General features: G+C 38.2%; 1 protein-coding gene across 3 annotated transcripts in view; it reads left to right on the plus strand.

Moving 5' to 3' along the window:
- Positions 1 to 21,878, plus strand: part of SHQ1 (SHQ1, H/ACA ribonucleoprotein assembly factor) — a 183,449-nt gene that overhangs the window by 28,554 nt on the left and 133,017 nt on the right. For all 3 annotated transcript variants that reach the window (XM_032458087.1, XM_032458088.1, XM_006175220.3), the window contains exons 7-9: positions 1,808 to 1,962; positions 4,331 to 4,384; positions 6,569 to 6,692. In XM_032458087.1, coding sequence (XP_032313978.1) covers positions 1,808 to 1,962; positions 4,331 to 4,384; positions 6,569 to 6,692 — 333 coding nt within the window. The remainder of the gene's footprint in view (positions 1 to 1,807; positions 1,963 to 4,330; positions 4,385 to 6,568; positions 6,693 to 21,878) is intronic.

The raw sequence follows: 21,878 nt of genomic DNA on the forward strand, positions 1-21,878 counted from the left end.
TTACAAGAGAGCAAATACAAATTGCCAACAAACCTATGAAATAATGTTCACAGTTTAGCAGTTAGAGAAACACTAACTGAAGTAACAATGATATGTCACTGTATTAATTTCCTTTTGCTGCATGACAAGTTACTACAAGTCAGAGTTCTAATCTGACTCAGTTTCTTTGGGTCAGGAGTCAGGCATGGCTTAGCTGGGTCCTCTGCTCAGGGTTTTGCAAGGCTGTAGACAAATACGGCCATCTGTTTCTTTTTCCATTCTTTTTCTTTTCTAATAAGTATTGGCAGCTACGTTCCTTTCTGGAACTCGGGATCCTTATCCACGGTCACATGCTAGTTGGCAGAATTCCGTTCCTGTGGCTGCAGAACTGAAGTCCCCATGTTCTTGCTGGCTTTCAGTCGGGGGTCACTTTCAGATCTTAGGGGCCCCCACAGTTTCCTGTCTCGTAGCTCCTCATAACATGGCGTCTTATTAGTTCAAAGTTAGCAGGCAAGTCTCTGGCTCCAGTCTGCTAATAATGGAATATAATCATCATAATCCAAACAGTGACTGTCCTATCACCATTCCCATATACTTTTGAATAGAAGCAAGTCACAGATCCTCCCCACACTCAAATGATGTGACTCACTGTGGGGGTCATTTTAGAATTTTTCTTTTCACAGTCACTTCATATCCATTAAGCTGGAAATGATTTTTTTAAAAAGCATTTATTGCTGGGAGCAGGCAAGAAATATGTGTAAGAAAGGGAACTTCTGTCCATGACTATTAGAAAGGAGACTTGCAGCCCTTGAAGTATCTTTTAAAACTAGATAAACTCTTTGACCTAGTAAACCTACTCTTGGGAATCTATTTTATGGAAATAAAGCCTTCAGTATTCAGTGACATACGATGCCGACATTTATTGTAGCATCATTAGCTGTGTCAGAAAACTGGAAGCAAAATGAAATGTCCATCAGTAGGGGGAGTGGTTGGATAGAGCATGCTACACCATGGAATATTCCACTCCTCCATAGAAATTAGCTAAGTACCAAGTGACGTGGAGGAATTTGCTAGAGATATGGTTGAATGAGATAGGCTAGATGGAAAAAAATTAATCTAGTTCTCTGGGAGGACAAAAAGTATCCACTCCCTTATATATATATTTTTCTGTATCTGTATGTTTGTAAAGAAAAATATGAAGTGATGTGTACAGGGTTTTTCACATGGGAGAGGCTATTGATGAAGATGGAAAGAGGGTGCCAAGCAAAAGGAGAAGAGGAAACATCCTCTTCCTGCAAGTCCATTGTGTGTGGTACGGTCACATTTGTGTATTTATGTAAAACTTTGTGTCTGTGTGTAAGTAATATTTTAAAAAACCCTGTGCCCTTAAAATTGACTAATGTATGGAAATATTTCTGTTTCTTTGTATAGAACTTTCAAAGTGCATGAAGAATATTTACAGAGTGCTTCATTTAGCTATTAGGTTTTCTATTGTCAAAATGTAATTATCTTAAAGTCAGTAACTGTCATTTAGCTGCCTTGAATACAGAACAGTGTAGCAAAAAAAAAAAAAAAAAAAAGAGCAGGGGTCAGGGGTTCTGGAAATAAGGAATAGATATTATTTAGACTTTTTTTCTTTATTTAGCCCTCCTAGGATTTGAGCGAATAATAAAGCTGCGATGTCTAGTTAAAAAGTTGTTCCTATGTCCAGAGCTAAATAATTTATTTCAGTTTCTATAATCAAAGTTCTAATTTTGACTAATCTTCTACAGTGGGGGTTTTTGAAAACGGAATGGAGCATCTAATTTTTAAATGCTTTTTCTTCTAGTGTCTTTTTCTGAAGAAGAGAAGTATCAGTTACGAAAATTTGTCAATAAATCTTACCTGCTGGACAAGAGAGCCCATCGTCAAGTGTACTACAGTTTGATTGATATCCTTCTGGCCTATTGCTACGAAACTCGTGTCACTGAAGGAGAGAAGAACGTAAGTGCACGAGTGTCTGTGTGTTAGCATAGACTGTTGTATGAGTAAACTGTATTTTTTTTTTGGGCGGGGGAGGTAATTAGATTTATTTATGTATTTTTAAATTATTATTGTCGTTATTTTTTTTAGTAGAGGTTCTGGGATTGAACCCAGGACCTTGTGCATGCTAAGCACATACTCTACCACTAAGCTGTATCCTCCCCACTACGAGTAAACCGTGTTAAGGTCACAGGTAAGACCAGTCATGGTTAGTTATTTAGGGATGCTCCGGGCAGAGGTGCACAGGTGTGTTGGTGGTGGGTGCCAGTGTGAAAGCATAGTGCTTTTATTTGGTCTTTTTTCAATCTTTCGTGGCGTTAGTCTCTACCAAATAGCAGAGTGGGGAAGTGAAGCTGAGGGAAGAGAAGGATACCCTGAGCTCTCATCTCTTTTAGGAGATGAGTTGACCAAATGAGAGGGCTGTTGTCACATGACACTTAATATTGGCAAGGGGTAAACTTTAGCATACTCATTTCCTGTCATCTCAGCCATGAAAAATAGCCACTGTTACAAGGTGCTGTTTATCTTCTGGGCTTCTTTCATTGTGCACATGTACACATGTGTGTTTTCATTGGGTCATAATGTATATACTATTATTTAACCTGCTTTTCTCACTCAGCGTTTATAGTCTTTCTATGAGCTATTCATTAACAGATGTAATGTTTAGTATTTTATAAATAAAGGAATCTGAGCAGTTATCTGCAGGTGTCCCTCAATTTTAAATCGTATGTGTACTTCTGAAAAATTGTTTGCAAACCAGAGTTAAAAAACCTGAATTGTATCCTTTTGCTCTTCAGTGAAATCCTATAGTAAAAGTAAATCTTTTTGTGAAGAAAACTGATGTTGTTTCTTAAATAATCTTTTTTTAAAAATACAGATTGTATTGTGGTTCTTAAACCACACTTGATTTTGTGAATGAAGAGCTAAACTTCTTTCTCACCTATATTACTAATTGTATACATAAAAAAAGACTGGAAAACCAAAAAGAAAATTTTTTTTCCAGTTAACGTGTTCCTGCATCTGTTTCTGATAGTTGTTGCTCAAGGAGTTATTTTTGATCTGTGCATATGCTTCCCTCTTTTTCATTTATTTGTTAAAATTTTTTTTTTGAAGTTAAGTTGATTTACAATGTTAGTTTCAGGTGTACAACATAGTGATTCAATATTTTTATACATTATACGCCATTTAAAGTTAGTATAAAGTATTGGCTCTATTTCCCTGTGCTGCACACTGTTATCCTTGTAGCTTATTTATTTTATGCATAGTAGTTTGTACCTCTTAATCTCATACCTCTGTCGTGCCCCTCCCCCTCCCTCTTTTTAAATTACACAAATAATTCATATCACTGTGAAGGAAAATACATACAGGAAAAAAACGATCAAAATTTCCCGTCATGTCAGCTATCAGAAACAGCCACTGTTACAAGGTGCTGTTTCTCCTCCAGGCTTCTTATGTACATGTACGCATGTTTATTTACTTTGGATCATAATGTATTTACTGTTATTTAACCTGCTTTTCTCACTCAACATTATAGTATTAGCATAGCGTTAGGATTAGGATTTGATATGTGCCACATTTTTTGCTTTTATGATTCTGAAAATTTCAAAGGTGACTCTTGAGATTTGCATTTGACTCCAGAATGAATATTAATGAGCGCATCAAGAGCAGACTAAGATTGAAAATGGGTTTTGTTTCCACTTATCTTTTTAGGATATTATAATTGGAGAAAATGTTTTCTTTGACCAACAAAGTGCCTCATATTGCTTGAGAAGATGAGTCAGAGTGTTTAGTTATGCTCAATAAGACAAAGCACTTTTGATTCTTGTATTCATGTGTTCGCAGTGACGAAGTCCTGCAAGTTCAAGATCTTTTCTAGAATGTACTTATTCTCACAAACGCTCTCTGAGAGGTCAGATTCTTGAGCAGCTTTGTAAGTGCCACAGAGAAGTCTTCAACATTATCTCTGAGTCCTTCGGTAGATTATTTATAGAATATTTGGGAGACAAGTAACTTAGTTGAGAAGGACAGAAGTTGAGCACGCATTGCTTTGCTTTAGTTTCAAAGCCCTTGCTTATGTGCTCTTGTGTTCTGGTATTCTTATCCATGCAAAAGCTTTACTTTATAAAATTCCAAGCAGAGTAGACAGAAACTTGGCTTTTGATCACCTCTACATCAGTAAAGCCATTATTTTTCCACAGTCACAGACATTTCTTGGTTCTTTCATATCTCAGTACTAATCAGATACTAGTTGAATAAATGGATATATTTGCTTTATTTTATTTTTGAATGACTTCACCCCTAATGTATTTTCACTCCAAAACAAATACAGGTCGAATCTGCATGGAATATCAGAAAACTGAGTCCAACACTGTGCTGGTTTGAGGTACGATTTTTAGTTGCAATTGTTTAGATTTTGTGTGTTCAGATAGTTATTTTTTGTTGTAATTAATTAATTTTGGGTAATTCCAGCAATTCCTTGACTTTTAAAAAGTGGTAGCTTTATTGTACAAGTTTTCTTTTCCCCCATCTTTTTTTGAAATATTGATTCCATTTTGTTACTCTTATCCTAATCATACTACACGAATGAGCCGGGTAGGGTTATTATGGAAATTGGGAGAGGGAGAACACACTTTAGGGAAGGAGTGGGGACAGGGTCTGTTGGGGGAGGATGTGGGGTAGAATTTGAGGCATATATGTAAGTTGGCATATGTTGGGGCGCAGAGCTCAAAGATGGGAAACAGACCTAGGTGGTAATACTATTTGCCTCTTACCACCAGGGGCTCTGCTAAGCCTTTTATATTTATGACATCACCTTTCAATAATCTGTGAGATTAAGTGTTATTGGTATTTTACAGATAGAGAAACTTAGATCATATAGCTTAAATAACTTATCCTAGGTGCTACAATTAGTATGTTTAGATCTGATAACTCTTCTAGTATGGTAATAATTGTCTTTGTATCTATTTTGGAGAAAATAGTTGTGTAGGTATCACCAAAAATATCAAAAGATGGTAGCTTTAAATTTACTAGATTTGAACACACTGTTGTATATCAAAACAGTAATTAAAAACAGAAGCTTTAAAAAAGTGTTTATTGAAACAATTAATGGTTACATATCTATTCAGGCAAGTAGTTTTGTTTCTGATTTCTTTTTTTTTTCCCAGCCTAAATCCATATAGTGTACATTTTAAGTTGGAAAATCAAAGTTGTTTCATGGTATCATTTTGTTCAAGTAATAGATAAGATGTAAACCGGAACTGAAACACTTAACTTTATTAGAGAATCTTACTAGTCCAAGAATGTCTATGAACCAACAGTTCAACCAATAGCCTCTGCCGGGAGCTTGTTAGAAAGACAGAGTCCCAATCCAGACCCTTTGAATTAGAATCTGTAGCAAGATTGCCAGGAATTCTTATACATATTTACAATAAAGAAGTTCTTTTCTCTGGACTTCACTTGGTTTCTACATATTCCATGATCAGCATATAATGGAGAAACTGACTCTCGTAATAATTGCACTAATTACTTACTAATTAATTAACTTCATTGAAAACAATGTAGTTGGTGACTAAATAATTTCATAGTTTAGTTATTAAGATCTGCATGAAGAAATTTACCTATTTATGATTTTTAAAAAATCTTTATTTTTGAGATAACTTAGAATTGCCAGACAAGTTAATAGCTCTGTCACACTTTTATAAGTATTTAGTTTTTTTGCCAGAATTTTTTAGAAGTTCGTAATTCTTTTTTAGATATAGACTGTTCTTTGTTAGATACTCAGTATTCATAATCAGATCACTCATTTGTTAAGGATGAATACACATGAAAATAATGTTACTCTTTTGGCTTTAATTTTACATTTTTAGTTTTATATGTGGGTTATATTTTTTATACATCTTTAATCAAAACCCAATTAAAAACAATTTTGTAGACAATTGCCTTTGTCAAGTGTTTTCAATAAGTTTTGCATTGCTAATGGTATCAGTCTGATACCATTCAAGATAAAGCCTTTTCTCCAGAAATGAATAGTTTTCTCTTTGATAAGTGAAAACAAATCACTGAAGTAAATACCCTGTTGTACTCATGCCCAAAGCAAAAAAGAAAAAAGGCGGGGGTGGGGTGTGGAGTAGGCGGAGTGCTACGAACACACTTCACTAAAGAGCTCTATGTTTTTCATCTCCATTATCTTGAATTGTTCTAAAAGACAAAAATATGAAACATATATCATGTAGAAATGTCTTTTATGTGCAGCTGTATTTTGTTAGTGCCATGTGTTTTAGATTCATATTGGTAATTCTTAAAAGACTTTTTAAAACTTTCTTGCTACATATGTGATTTATAAGGAGTATTTGTGATATGTTGATAAAGTATGAAAAATTACAAAGACTAAGATAAAACATTTTATTGTCAGGTGAAAGAGTCTCATTTCACGGCTTTCTGTTTGTCTTCCACTTGGCTTCGTGATTAGCCAAACTTAGATTTTAATTGAGGATAGTCTTACATTTCATTGTGTGCTTTTGCTTTGTGTAATATGGAAACGATTACTTGTTTAAATGATACTTCACAGACTTGGACTAATGTTCATGAGATCCTGGTGTCTTTCGGAAGAAGAGTTTTGTGCTATCCCCTTTACCGCCATTTCAAGCTGGTGACGAAAACCTGCAGAGATACTATAAAGATATTGCAACTAGGTAAGATATTATTATGCTTGAAAATTTGAGAGTGAAACCTTACATGTTTTCAGTCTGTGAGGATGTAGTCATGATTTTTGCCTTTTTTTTTTTCCTTCTATACATATATTAGGGATGAAAATCATCCAATCCAACCACTTTTCCTCTCAGGTATATAAAGTCATAGTCTCTCTCTCTATACAGATGTGTAATCACACAGAGATGTGGTGCTCTTTCTGGAGAGGAGTAGGGAGGGTAAATACAGACGGTGTTCCAAACCTTTTGCATCATGGTAGATTGTATCATTCGGCACTTCTCGGGCACCTATAATTTTGTAGGCATTGTTCTACGATAGTGGGTATAATAATAAATAAGATAAATTCCCTGCTCCTATGAAGTTTACAGTTTTGCCAGGGTAACAGATGGTAAGAAAGTAAGCAATTCCAAAACTGAGTGAAAAATTCTCTGCTGGGAGAAGGACAGTGATCAAAGGAGGGGCACGGAATCTAGACTTGGGAGACCAGGAAAGGCTTTCCAAAGAAAGCACACCTACTCTGATGACTTTTAACTATTGCTAAACCCAACCTGAAAAGACAAATATTTGCTAGTTTTAATGATGTGGAAAATTCTAAGCTCTAAAACAAATTCCAAAGTGCCCCTGACAGCATCATTGGGTTAAGTCTGTAGTTTCCAAGGTAGTGACTTTGAAGGGGGCAACATCCATTTGTGTGTATGAATTCTGGCACATTTATTTAAAAGTGACTTTCTGTACTTTATGGTCACTTCTTTTATTCTTCCTTGGGGAGTCTCATCATTCCTTTGTCCTTAGATAAAAGTGATTCTGAGGGCTTAGTTTTCAGACTTGAGGTTAAGAAGGAGGAAGAAAGGAAGAAGTTCCTCTTTCCTTTACATCCAGGTGGCTTGATTGGCTTACTGGGAGGAATCATATCTCTAATGTTTTGTCCCTTCTAGAGGTTTATCTAGGTTTTGCCTTGACCTCTTCTTGCTCTGGGGGAAAAGTCATGTTTGAAGTAGATTCTTTCAAAGTAGACAATAATTGTAACAATGAGCCATAGTTAAATGAAAGGTGCTTTTTTATTCATCCAGTTGGTTTAGACTGAGTGCATTTTATTTTAAAGGATTGTTGATTACAGGACAGCAGAGCTACTACCTTTGAGGAATCTGTCTTCTTTAACAGTGGGAAACAAACTGCTTTTTTTGGGGGGGGGGCATATTATTTCTTCTTGCCTCTGTCCCAGATATTTTTTGAATTGCAAAAACTATCTTGAAAAATCAATCTACTGTAAATGACTGATTTTTGAACTTGAGTGACACATCACAGTTAATTTCTTGTTTAAGTCATGCTAGATTAGCTGCACATTATTCATAGATTTAAACAGTGAGGTTGCAGTTTGCAGCTATCTTGTTATATCATGGCTTCCAGATGGAGAGCTGGCAAAACCCCCGTGTGGGCGTGGACACACTCACACGCACACCCCACACCCCCCATTACTTGTTACTTTTTATTCTGGGGAATAATCTAGTTCTCTGGATTTTTATTTCTAAAGTAATCAGTTCTGTGATTGCATAACCAAAAATAAATTTTTGATTGCTTTGATTTACACTGTAGTCAGTTACTCAAACAGTTTCAGTAGGTCAGAATTGAAATTTAGACTTAACTTTCCATCATTATCAATCTGCCAAGAAATAGGCTTATCAGCTGTGTTGTGATAGCAACAGAAAACTTGAGGTAGCATGCTGAAAATGAATCCCAGCCCTCTATAAGCCATGCGCAGTGTGTTCTGTGGCTGATTTGGGTTGTGGCTTGTTAGCCCTGAAACAGACAGCTGGATGGTCTCTGTAAGCTAGGGGGATGACAAGCTCTGGATTAGGACTGAAACCTGTGTTCACACACAGGGTGACACTGGGATGCCATTAATGCCATCGAAGAATCTTAGTTGTTTGGACACCCCGTAATTTGAGTGCAGGTAGCTCTGGTTTGGCATTTAATGTTTTCCAAGAATGAATTCATGCCTACTTATAATTCAAAAAATCGACCACACTTTTATTATAAAGGTCAGTATAGTGCTTCCATAGTTGAAGGTGATAAATAACTCTTTCCCTCAGAAGAAATACTGATTTTAAAGTGAAGGAAGGCTGGTTTTAGAATCTGCAGAAGATACAACTAAGAGCTGAGTTTATAAAGAGCCATGAAATTGCTCTGCCTGACTTTACAGGAACCTTTACAAGGATTCTCTACTTGGTCCTTTTCTGTTTTCAATTTTGCATTCTTTCTCTATACCTTTCCCATCCCCGGAAGACTGTACATTCATCTCTCAGTGCTTCTGCAAGGGCAGAAAACCTGCTTTGTCCCTTTAAGTGTTATTTTAGTGCTTCACACAAGGCCTTGCCCGTGGAGTTGCTCTCCCTGAGTCAGTAATCTTGGGGCCCATGATCATCCCCATTTTCTCCCTCTCTCCCTGTCTCTTCAGGAGTCTTCACTTCCTCTTTCTGTTCCATTCTTTTGGAAAGAGTGGGAATAGCTCTTCATGGAAGCACGACATAGCTGCTGTTACTCACTGAAAATCAGTGAAAAAAGGAATCAAAAGCAGCTTTTCTAAGTGTCTCAGAAATTTTATTCTGTTAAGAATTGACATAGTTTAGGTTATGATTATACATTGTTTATACAACTCACTGTCTTTACTACTGTCTGTCTTTGATCTTTCTAAAGGCATCCTTCACTCTCTTTCTATACCCTTGTGCTGCTATTGTCACTGTTGTATTGAAATGGCTCAACATCATGAGTAGAAGGGAAAATACTTAATTTTTTCTCCTGGTTCTCCCTTTGAGCTCATTCTGTGAATTCTTCCTTGTATTGTTTCTGGTTGGAATATCTATCCTATAAATACCACATCACACACATATATCCTATGATATATGATAAATATTCTATAACTTTTGCTTTAGGTTGTACGAGGAGTCTCATTTCAGTGCTTAAAATGTTCCTTTTGAACTTGATTAAAAAAATAAATCCTCCCTGCCCCAGCTCGGGCCTACCTCAGGTTGGGAAGGCAGCAGTGGATGGGAGCCCCTTTCCCTGCTGCAGAAAGTCCCGCTCACCTCCCGAGCAGCCCTCCACTCTGCCGCAGGCTGCTTCGCCCTGCTTCTCCAGGGGCCGTTGATCAGGTTTGGATCAGACACCAGTCTTTGCACCCCACAATTTCCAGGGCAGGTAGATTACACTTTCCAGGGTCCCCTCTTAAAACCCCCTTTCTCTTGGTTTGAGGCTACAGGAAAGTATCTCCTCCCCTTTCCCAAGAGTGGTGGTAGAAGCCCCACGGCACTCTAGCTACCCCATCCAAAGAGATTTTCTGGACCTCTTTGCTCTTAAATTCCTGGAGGTGAATATTGGTCTGAGGGGTCCCAAATGAGTTTTTTGTTAGTCTCTCTACAAGTTTAGCACAGAGGATTTAGCATCTCTTTTAAAAATCTGGGAATACTGGATATCTATTTTACCTCTTGTGAGCCTTGCTGGAAATGAGTCAGAAAGTGTCTGGCCTTCGTGTGCTGGTGCAGTAGTAACTGTAGCCACCGTGCCGTATTGGCTCCTTCCCAAGTGCCAGCACCAGGCTCACTGCCTTAGATACCTTCTCTCATTTCATCCACACTGTCATCCTGGGAAGTAGGGATTTCTGTCTCCATTTTGCAGGTAAAAGACAGGCTCAAGGAAGTTCAGTGAGCTTGCCCAGGGTCACCCAGATAGGAGTTGGTAGAGCCTGGATTTGATGCCAGGTTTGTCTGACTCAAAGTCTACGCCTTTTGATGTATTGAAATAGTTAAAGTAAATGAAACTGTATGAAGCCTGGATTTCCCTGACAATTATCCAGAGTGGGTTGGGGGGAGTGGGCAGGGTGCAGAGGAAGCTAGTTGAGCCATGAGGTGGTGCTAGCTGAAGCTGGGTGATGGGTACTTGGGAGTTCACCACCCTGGGGTCTCTTTTTGTACATGGTGTGATCTTCTGCTATAAGAAGTTTTTTTGTTTTTTTTTTTAAACCTGGACTCTGAACCCTTGCCTGTCAGTGTTTTAAATCTAAATTGAAATTTTATAGAAACTTTTTATGGGAAATTACCATTTTTGTTTAGACAGCTGTATAAAATTTTTGGCTAATAAAATATGCATTTGAAGTTATTATTATTTTTGGTTCTGTTGTGTTTTTAGGGGTAAACAAAAACCTACCTTTCTATGAACATTTGAGGTCTGATGACTAGAAGCTATGTGGCAGACTATAACCTAAGAAACAGCCTTCAGGAAACTAGTTATTGTTGCCAAGTAAAAGCTATCGTTACTTCATATAATTAATAGGCCTTCCATGTTAGTCTTACTGGGCTCAGTAATCAGTTTTTCAGAAAAGTTGCCTTTACTAACCTCCTCTGTAGATCGATGTGGTAGTACGATCAATGTGAAAGAAAAGAACCACCACAGAGGGCTTGGGGCCGATCTTTTTCTTTAAGAAAAATGATTGTTCAAGAAACTGGGATATGGTAGGTATATAGTGTGGGCTCTGAGTCCTAATGCCACCTGGAAGATGAGTTTGTTTTTAGCGTTTGAATTCTATTTAGTCTAAAGTCCAAACACTTCTTTTTATTGAATTATAAGGCTTACCCTGAACTTGAAAACTAAGAAGTGAAATCACTAGGATTTTTCAGTGTTGATGTTTATCTTTATTTAATTTTTGTGGGTTCTTGATTATGGACATTATAAAGAATTGTTAGGCCATTTAATTTTTACTCCTTAAGTACATTGTGTAAAATGATTTTGAGAGTCATTCAAGAAGTATTTGTTGAGCACTTGCCACATCAAGTTGCTGAACTGGGTCTGGAGATACAGTCACCAGCTGGAGGGATGCGACTCGACCTGAGAGTTTAAAATTCTAATGGAGGGGGTGTGGAATTACACAACTACCAGGGTTTTTCAAAAATTGCATTCATAGTAAGTAGCTCAAAGGAGAAATATAGTGGGTGAAAATATAAAGCCAGGAATCCTGGCTTATCGTAAATCATTTAAGACACGTTACCTCCTACAGACGGGAGCTTCTGCCTTATTTGACTCCCAATTCTCAGCTCCAACTCAGTTTCCTGTTGCTCTTAAGTACTTGTTAATTGGTGGATGACCTCATCTATTAATTTTTTCATTCAGTAGGTGTTTTGTCAGTACCTACTAAAAAGCTGTTTGTTATGTGCAAAGTACCTTGCAGCAGAAGGATGAGTTAGATTCACGTACTGTATGTGGGGAGCATGTGCTTGAGTCAGTTGCAAACGTAAAATACATAGTAGACCGTGATAAACACCTTGCACGAAAGGAGGACTAAGTAGTGGGAGAGGTGATGTTTCATTGGGCATCAGAGAAAGCTTCATTTAGGATGTGAGAATTGAATTGGGACTTGGAGGATGAGTGGTATTGGACATAGATGGGTGGAGGGATGTGTTCTAAATATTGTGAGTGAGGGGCACGAGGCAGTTCATAGACTAGCATCGTTTCTTCAGTGAAACTTTGGAGTTGATAAGCTGTCTGACCGTGAGTTGTGCCCCACAGCCCTCTAAAACTAGTTGAGAGTTCTTTTTCTACCTGAGTTAACTGGTCTCCAGAATTGATTTCTCTACTTCTGTACTGTTATCACTTAATTCCCTGCTCCCCAGCCAGGAGATGATGGTTCTTTCTGTTTCCTTCTTCATTCTAAATTGTTCATGAACTTTCTGTTTCCTAGTCAATTCCCCATCACAGATAACATGTTTCTAAGAATGGAACAACTGTAATGTTTTCAGGAAGTTTAAATAGCATGGAACACAGATCAAATATTGAAGTACTGTTTGTACCTGTTTCTAATGACCACTTACTTATGTGCCACGTCACCTAAGGAAGGGGCTTCAGAGCCCCGGAGGGTGCAAGCTGCCGCTGAAATGTTGGGGAGAGGGAGTAGGACTCTGCTGGGAGGTTGTGAGGGAGCCGGCCCTCCACCTCTCTCTCCCTGGATGCTCCTTCCACCAGGCAAAGCAAATTCCTTTTACTCTCATCTCTTCCTCAGAGCCCAAATCCGTGTTCCCAGTGTCTTAAATTGGTACGTTCTTGTTCTCTGTTTTACTTTTCGTCAGAGCATTTGGGGTTTATGGGTACACTTTTGTACCAAAGGATGTTGTGTATGAGCATAAACATTAAAAGGAGGAAAATCAAATTCCTGTCAACTCCATAGATTCTTTTTCCCTCTTATAATCCTGTTAATCATTAAATACCGTTAATCTCTAAAATTGTTTTAGATTGTTCTCGTAATTGCTGGGTTACATTTGTATGAAACATTCTTTATTCTCTTAAAATACTCTGTAGGGGGCAGCATTTCCTGTATAGTTTACAAATAATAAATTACCTTTTAATTGCCACAGATGATTAAGAGCTTATATTCTGCTACCAAAAAAAAAAAGTCACTTAAAGTATCTTACTGGTGGGTGATGGCTCCAAATCTGATCTCTTAAATATTTACATATGTATACCCAATTTAAATCTATATTGTATTTCCTGTACTATTTAAGATGTTTTGTTAATTTCTGCAGTTTCTTAGCTGAGTGATATAAAAAATCCCCAGGAAGTTAGTCACATGGTTGATATTATGGCTTGAGAAAACATTCTATAGTTAGTGCCTCTTCTAATACATTTAGAGTCAGTTTTGAGATTGTTTTTATTGATCTCAACTTTTAAGGAAACTACTGTAAGTTTACTTTTTTAAAATAAGAAGATAAAGGCACGCACATATATATGACAAATTTGGAAGAAGAAAGAGAAAATACTTAATCTGACCCTAATGAGTGAAGGTCCTATTGCACAGTAATATTGAGACTTATATAAAGTAAATTGAATAATGCTTTATATGTTATCTGGAAAACATGGAAGGATTATATTTTTGCAATTTAGAGTTCCTTTAAATAGAGATTAATGCTGAAAAATAACAAGTAAGCAGATATTTACTCAATAGACACAAATCAAATCCCTTCTCTGTGTATGGCATTATAACAATCAGCGAAGAGTTATGAGGCTATATATGACTTGATCTTGACTGTTGAGTTTATTATGTAACAGGAATGATAAGACAAAGATAAAATACAGAATATATTTACAATGTACAAAAGAGAAAGTTCCTTAAGAAAATACCTTACCTCCTACCCACAGGCCAAATCAATCCTGTGCAGCTTGTGAGTTAAAAATGTTTTTTTACATCTTCAAATGTCAAAGGAAAAAATCAAAAAGAAAACAGTATTTCATGATACATGTAAATTATATAAACTTCAGATCTTAGTGCCCATAAATAAAGGTTTATTGGAATACATTCATGCTCATTCACTTACGTATTGTTTATGGCTACCTTTGTGATATAGTGGCAGAGTTGAGTAGTTGCAATAGATTATGTGGCCTGCAAAGCCAAAATATTTACTCTCTGGCTCTTTACAGGAAAAAATGTGCCTCCCCTCACTATAGGTATGTACGAAGTTGACCCTTGAACAACATGGGCAGGTCAACTTGTAGGTGGATATTTTTCAGTAATAAATACTGCAGTGCTACACAGCCTGTGGTTGGTTGAATGTGAGGATGGGGTGGGACTGCAGATACGGAGGCCGACTATAAGTTACATGTGGATTAACCCCCTCCCTGTTCAGGGGTCATCCGTGTATGGGTTTGGAGGGGAGCCCTCTTGAAGTGAGCTGAGGTCTTTGGCTACCTTCCATCCCAGGTAGTGGCCAATATTGAAGAGGATGGTGTCAGCTGTTTGTCTCTCCTCCCCACAGGATGAGGTGGGCTGGTCTAGTTGGTTCCCATTAGAATATGTCCATCAACATTAGGAGAAACAAACTCAGATGCCCCCTTGGCCAAGCGGGTGAATGAATCAGGATGGCAGAGTTTAAGAAACTCATGAGTAATGAGGTCCATGTGAGTGAATGAGTCATGGGATTCCCTCTGACTCCAGAGGGTGCTTTTGGTATGGGGGAGGGGAGGGGCCAGACCAGGAAGAAGTGAACAGCAGAGGCCTGATGGGGGTGCGGTGTAGTAGTCCTTATTACTTAAAGAAAGTGGGGGATTGAGAAAAGAAGGTATTCCTTGGGAAAGTAGAAAGTTAAGAAGATCACGGAGAGGAAAATGAAAGAGTTACATGTTCAAGAAATGACAGAGATTCCACTTTGGAGGTGTGGGCTGGGAAGGAGCAGTGTAGGGAGAAGGTGGGGACAGTGTGTTGGGGCGGGACCGTGGGGAGCTTGCAGTACTTCTAAGGAGACTGGGTCTTATTTTTTTTAATTAAAAAATATTTTTATACCACTCTTAAAGGTTACACTCTGTTTACAGTTATTACAAAATATTGGCTATATTCCCTGTGTTGCACAATACATCCTTGTACCTTATTTTATACCTAATAGTTGTATGTCTTACCCCCCTACCTCTATATTGCCCCTCCTCGCTTCCTTCTCCTCACTGGTAACCACTAGTTTGTTCTCTGTATCTATGAGTCTGCATCTTTTTTGTTGTATTCACTAGTTTTCTGTATTTTTTAGATTCCACATGCAAGTGATATCACACTGTGTTTGTCTTTCTCTGAGGAGACTGGGTCTTATTCAGTAAGGGAGCACTGGAGAGTTTGGTGTTGGAGTCTGTGACAGGTTCATGAAGTCAGATTCATCTGGCAGGAACACCAAGGGTAGAGTCATTAAAGAGGGTGAGATTAGTGGCCTAGAGAAGAGAGGAGACCTCTATTCCTGCTGGAAGCTGAGTAATTTGGGGACAGGTACTCTAGTCTGGACTGCGGTGCTAGCAATGGTGTGGAGGAGGAAGGAGTACATGGGCATATGCTTTGCAGGTGGGAGGGTGGGAACTAGTAAAAGGAGTCCCGAGACCCTTGATCCCACATGACCTGATGTCCTCCTTCCCTTATCATCTGTAAAGTGCTTACATTTCCTTGTCTCATTTAATTCCTATGACAGTTCTGAAGAATTTCCCCTGTCAATTTACACAGGTGAAAACAGATTCAGATTAAGTACTGCACAGCTAAGAAATGACACCAGGAGCAAGCAGATTCTGAGCTGCACAACTGTTCCACAGTGCCACAATTATAATCATTATCATGTTTACTTTGTTGGAAAATTAGCTAAGAACTACACAAGATTGTTTATGTGTAGCTTTTTAGTGATCTTTCCTAAGCCTTTTAGAATTTGGGGGTTAGAATTCTGAGAACTTAATTTCCTAATCAGCATTTTCATCTGTCTAATATCAATTAAACTTGCAGGTATATATAGATACGTAATCATCTTTACTAGATTATATTTACTGTATACTGACTACAATGTAAAGCATTACTCAGTTCTACCAGTATGTAAACCATTTAGCCATAAGTGGACAGTCTCACTGTAATCCAGTGAGGGTGTCGTAAGAGTTTGATTTCTTTCCTCTTACCGTGACATACTGATCAGTATTTCAGATCACCAAAAGGGACTCATAAGTCTGGTTTGACTGGATTTGTTTTTCCCTTTTATGAGCTATTTGAGGAAGCCAATTGTCTTTCTTTCTGTATATTTCTTCTTTCTGATTTCATGCACAGTCTTAGTTTTCCCAACTTGAAACTAAGCTAATTCTAAAAAATAAGTTAGAACTTTTCATATTAAATAGTAGCTACTGGGAAAATGAACTATAATAGTCTTAATTAAAGCAACAACACAAAATTTCTTTCAAATTGAGCTACCAGGCATTGAGGATACGTACTGTATTCATAAGGTGGAATAGTTGAAATAAAATTTTATTCACAGAATTAGGAAGGTTTAGATGCTTATGGATTTTTTTTTTAAATTCAGGTCTAGATTGCAACTGTTCCAAGAGCTTTTTTCCATGCATGTTCAATTTCTTAACCTTTCTACTTTTGTACTTAACTGTATAGGTGAGATTTTTTTTTTTAGTGTTCTACCTTGAACTTGGATGCCTCACTCTTAACTGTTTAAAGAAATGGAAATTAGTCATGCTGCCGTTATGTAATTTTGATGACATCTAGCCATGTATTTCTAAACTGACAACAACCACTGCTTTGGCAGGTGACTTAAGGAGGAGCACAGAGTGAATGTCAGGGCTGTCCTTTCAAACCAGCGAGTATAGCAGGGATTGTTAGAGCAGAAAAGGCAAAAAGCAGCCTTAGGTTAAAATCAGCATTTGAACTTTTGATGGTGTGGTGATGTAAGAAAGTTGGCACAGCCACATTATTTTCTTGCCAGGGAATAGAAATAAAAAGTGAAGGCAAACAAGTTGTGTACCCCACGTTTGTCATGACACCATAGCTTAAATGTGCAGATCACGAAGGTGTTAAAACTGGTACATGTTGACTGGGCAGTTTGAGCAGGTGTTTCTAAATGTAGGTTCTAAGTACTCCAGGCTGCTTTAACAAACAGCTTTTATTGAACAGGATCCTACAGTTTGCCAGACGTTGTTCTAGATCAGGGAAGACAGATGAGAAGCCATGTTCTTTCCCATCAAGGAGATTGTTGCACAAGGTGATAATACTGACACTGTATTACGTTACGGCTGGGAGGCTGACATACCTGTTTTCATCCTGGCTTCCTTACTGTGATCGTGGCCATCTCCTTCATTACCTTGTGCCTCAGTTTCCTCACTTATGAAATGAATAAGAAAGCACCTAACTAGTAGGGTTAAATGATGCAGTGTATAGAAAGTACTTGGTGCAGCGGAAGTGGGTAGCTATTAACTAGAGTAAAAGACAATGTGCTAAGCATTTTGAAAGAACCTAAACCAGTTTGGGTGGTGGTGGGGCAGTTACAAGTCAGTTCCTAAGGAAGTAGCGCCCATTTTGAGACTAGATGGTGCATTAGAGTCAGGTTGAGGGCTGCACATTCCAGGCAAAGGGAACATTTACAGAGTATGCATTTGCTTCGTGTTAAGTTTGTTTGTGGCTATACTGATAACATGTAATTTTAATAACAAAAATCTAAAAATTGATACAGGATTGTGAATTTGTGCTAAAAATAATAACTATTGTTGCTTCCAGTTTGTGTTTCTTACTATGACTCAAAAATGTAAGAGCTTAAATGGCATCTGAGGAAGTTGAAGATAAAAGTATTAGACTGAGAAGCGTTCATAAAGTTAAATTTAACGCATGTTTGTGTTCATTGTTGGGGACTTGTCTTTCTGCTGCTTACTAACAGGGCGTGATATTGAAGCAAATTACCACATTTTGATTCTCTTAATTTTGATTAATTTGAAACAGTTCTTCTGTCATCCCTTTTTATGGTCAAACGATCTATGAAAATTTGTTAAAAATAATAAATTATCCCTCCTGATAATGTCTCATCAGAATCCCAGAATTCTAGCCAGGTGTCTACTAAGTTATGCATTTGAAGATGATAGCAATTTTGGCTTTTATTTTGAGATGATTTTACAAATGGAAACCAAGCAGTGCTATTTTCCAGGTATTTTAAATAACCACCTCTTTTTCCTTTACTCTTTTTTGGCTTCTTGTCTTGTGTAGCTCAAAACTTTTAAAGGACAGAACTAGATATGCAGGAAACCACAGCCATGTCATAGCTATAATGTGCCAGTAGTTGAAAAGAAATTTAGCTCTCACTGTATAGAGTCAGCAGTTTACATTATTTTTTCCATGCTGGCTTTTAGCCAGGGAAAAAATCCACTCTTCTCATAATCTTTTAGAGATGGGAGCCATTTCTTAAGCGCCTTCAACCATGAGCTGGTCTGTCATTGAGCGATCATTGCCACACCCAGTCAGCTAATAGGAAGATTTCAAATAGCTGATGGACTCTGATTTAGAGCAACTCAATCTTGTCTCTGTTTTAAGACATATTAACCTGAGACGCCGCATCTGTCCAGACCAGGAAAGCGCATTGTTCTTCGTGTACTTCCCCTTTAAAGGAAGGCTGGAAAGTGTGTTAAATACTATTTACTGCTCACCTGCTTGTTACTGTCATCCCTGTGTTTTTTTCTATGTTGTCATTATGTTTCTGTGTTGTTATCACTCAGTCATTTTCCCTGAGGAAAAACATTCTTGGCACTTGTCATTTATATACCAGGAGACTAGTTTTAAACTGCCTTCACTGGTTTTAAACTCTCTTGAAGAGATCCTGGTGTCAGAAACCTTTCTTCCGTGGAGAGGGTTGGCTTAAGTGAGGACCAGGCTGAGCACAGAGAATCCCTAACACTTTGGAGAGGCCTGTCAGTGCATTGATGCAGTGAAAACTGTTGCCGTGGTTACTGTGCAAGGTACCTACTTTTTCCTGCTCTGGACCAGGCAGTGAACTGGCAGAGAATGTTCACTTTCCTGCTGTGCCTTTCAGCAGAGAGAATTCTCTTGGATTTAGGGCTGAGCAGTTTTTTTTTTTTTTTTTTTTTTTTTATGCCTATGTGATGTGTAACAAGCCCATGACTGGATCCAGCCCCACAGGAGGCAAGTACGTTTAGTCCTCTTCTAGCCCCTGGCTGTGTGACAGCCTGGAGGAAGTCCAGTTCTTAACCTTGCTGATAGCTATTGGGTAAGTGGTTGGCAACCTGAAAGAGCAGTCAGTAAGAGAGACATGAAAAGAAAAAAAAAAAAAAAAACTAAACAAACTGCATGCTTCATGAGTCTCTTGGCTGTGATGCTGGAATCATCTGTGGTGATTTAGTGGGAACAGACGAGATTAAGTATGGCCTTGGAGTAACAATACACATTGTTGGGAGCAGAATGGTTTTAAGGTACATTTTGTTCTAGGTTGTCGACTGCCAGTAGCCCAGTTATCTTTTACTTTATTTGTCATATAGCACACTGCGAAATAGCTTGAATAAGACTTACGATGAAAACACAAGCTTTTGAAGAGTGCGTAACTTTCCCTTTCAAAACTGCCTTGCATGTGACGTCCTAAAATCACCTGTTCTAAATATTGTTTCTCAGTTGCTCAAAAAAAACAAGGTAAAGAAAATTTAAATATATGTTAAAATTTTTAACATTCTTTGTCAGTAGTTCAAAGGTTGGCTTTGTAGTCAGGTATGTCTAACTTATTGTTAAATAAATGAATGTTTATTGTGGAGAATTTTGAAAATAGAGGAAGGTGTAATGAAGAATAAACACCTATAATCCCGTGCGTAGAACAGTACCGGGCATACATCAGGCACTCACAGATTTGTTCAGTGACAGTAGAGACAAATACTGTTAGTATCATTTGGGTGTATTTATGTTTAAGGATTTTTTCATGTGTACTTTTTTTTTAAGAAAAAAGAGATCAAAACGTGCAAGTACAAAGTAGTTTCACTTTAAATTAAAAAAAAATCACTGCCTTTGGACATTGCTTTTATTATTATTATCATTACTCTTTTGTGATAACGGGTAGATTTGAATTTGCCTGTGGCCCTTAGTAAGGGGCAGCCTCACTTCAGGTGTGTCTGTTAAATGATGGTAGGAATTTTTTTTTTAATTTAAAGATTTAATTGGCTTTTTTCAACGATTCATGAGTCAGGAAGCATCCCACCTAGCAAGTAGAAAAGAGCTCCCATAATTTCATTAGGTATCTCCTTAAATATGCAACCTTAATTCCATACTCTTTTTCATAAAAACCTCTGGCGTAAGGGTCTTTTATCCCTACCGCACGCACCTGCCTCTAGGCTGTCTCGCTGCTCCTGTGTCACTGGCTTCATCTGCCCCAGTCACCGGCTCTTCTGCCAGCCTCTCCTGTTTGCTCCGTTTCCCTGCTTGAACCATGTGCTCTGTCTAAATAGTCTCTTTTGCTGTTCCCCCCGCCCCACCCCATTTGAAGTCCCACCTCTATTCCTTTTCACATCATCCTCCAAACTGGCATACCTGTCCTGTTTCTTCACTGGCTGAATTACTTGCTGTGGGGCCTGGCTCCAAATCCTGCATTTTCTATTAATCTGCTTACGTTGGTAAGCCAGGTCATCTCCAGAGGCCGTATTCTAGGTGTCACCCTGTAGAGGACCTTGTACAAGTTTCAAGTGAATAGTTTATTTTTGAGGTAAAGACTTATGGTTGACTTTTAAGACTTTAAGTTAGTAGCTGTCATAAAACTAAACTCCTTCCCTGTTCCTCTCCCCTGAAAAAGAGTAAGAAATTGGTGTGCTTGTCCTGACATCTTTTTTTCTATTGCAGTTTACACTGTTCAAAAAATTCTCGGAGTTCAGTTAGTTCTCCTTTGATTTTTTTTTTTTTTTAATTTGGATAACTTTGGACAGTGACTAACTTGGTTTCATCAGTTGTGTGAGTTTTGGTTGTATCCGCTTCTCCTGTCCTCAAACTCTGCCTTCAAGACTACCTACTTTGTAATTAAAATAGGCCTGTGTTGGGGAGATCCTCACTCCTCATTAGACAGAGTTAATCTGGGTCACTTTGGTAAGTCACAGAGACCCTGACTTAACCAAGTGTAATTTTAGGCCTTCTGAGTATTTACTTCTCTCTTGAAAAAAATTATTTTTTTATTTTTGAGGGGAATAATTAGGTTTATTTACTTATTTATTTAATGGAGTTACCAGGGCTTGAACCCAAGACCTCCCGCATGCCAAGCATGTGCTCTACCACTGAGCTGTACCCTCCCCCCAGTAGTTACTTCTCTTAACCAATGGAGCAGTGGAGCTTTTATCTATATTCTTCCGCTCTGTGTATCAGGAAGCCACACAAATAGGGAAAATTTTTGAAAAAGACATAGCCCCTGTTTTGAACTAACTACCTACTTAACTCTTGAATAATAAAAATGTGATGTAGACTGAATGGGCCACGAACATATGGGTAGCATAACACAGCGCATAGCTTTTGGAGTCAGTAAGATCAGAATTTGGATCCTGAGCCCTCAACTTGCTGGCACTGTATCTTACCATCCTTGAGCCTCACTCAGTTGCTCCTCTGAAATGAGCAAGGGAAGTCATGGGGAGAATCAGCTGAGTTTCCTTTCTGCTTCTTTCCTTTGCAGGATTTAGTAAAGAGTTGTGATGCCTAGAGAAATCATTCCAGGCTTCTGAAGGGTGAAGACTTGAGCTAGGCCTTGAAGACAGGCTAAGATTCCGCTAGGTCGAATGGAGAAGAAAAGGCACTCCAGGTTTGGGGAACCAGTTGAGCAAAAGGCCTTGGACAAGTCCATAGAGCCCTGAAAGCACATGCAGGAGGGCATGTGACGAAAGCAGTG

This window comes from Camelus ferus, chromosome 17 (assembly GCF_009834535.1).
Source record: "Camelus ferus isolate YT-003-E chromosome 17, BCGSAC_Cfer_1.0, whole genome shotgun sequence".
NCBI classification, from domain to species: domain Eukaryota; kingdom Metazoa; phylum Chordata; class Mammalia; order Artiodactyla; family Camelidae; genus Camelus; species Camelus ferus.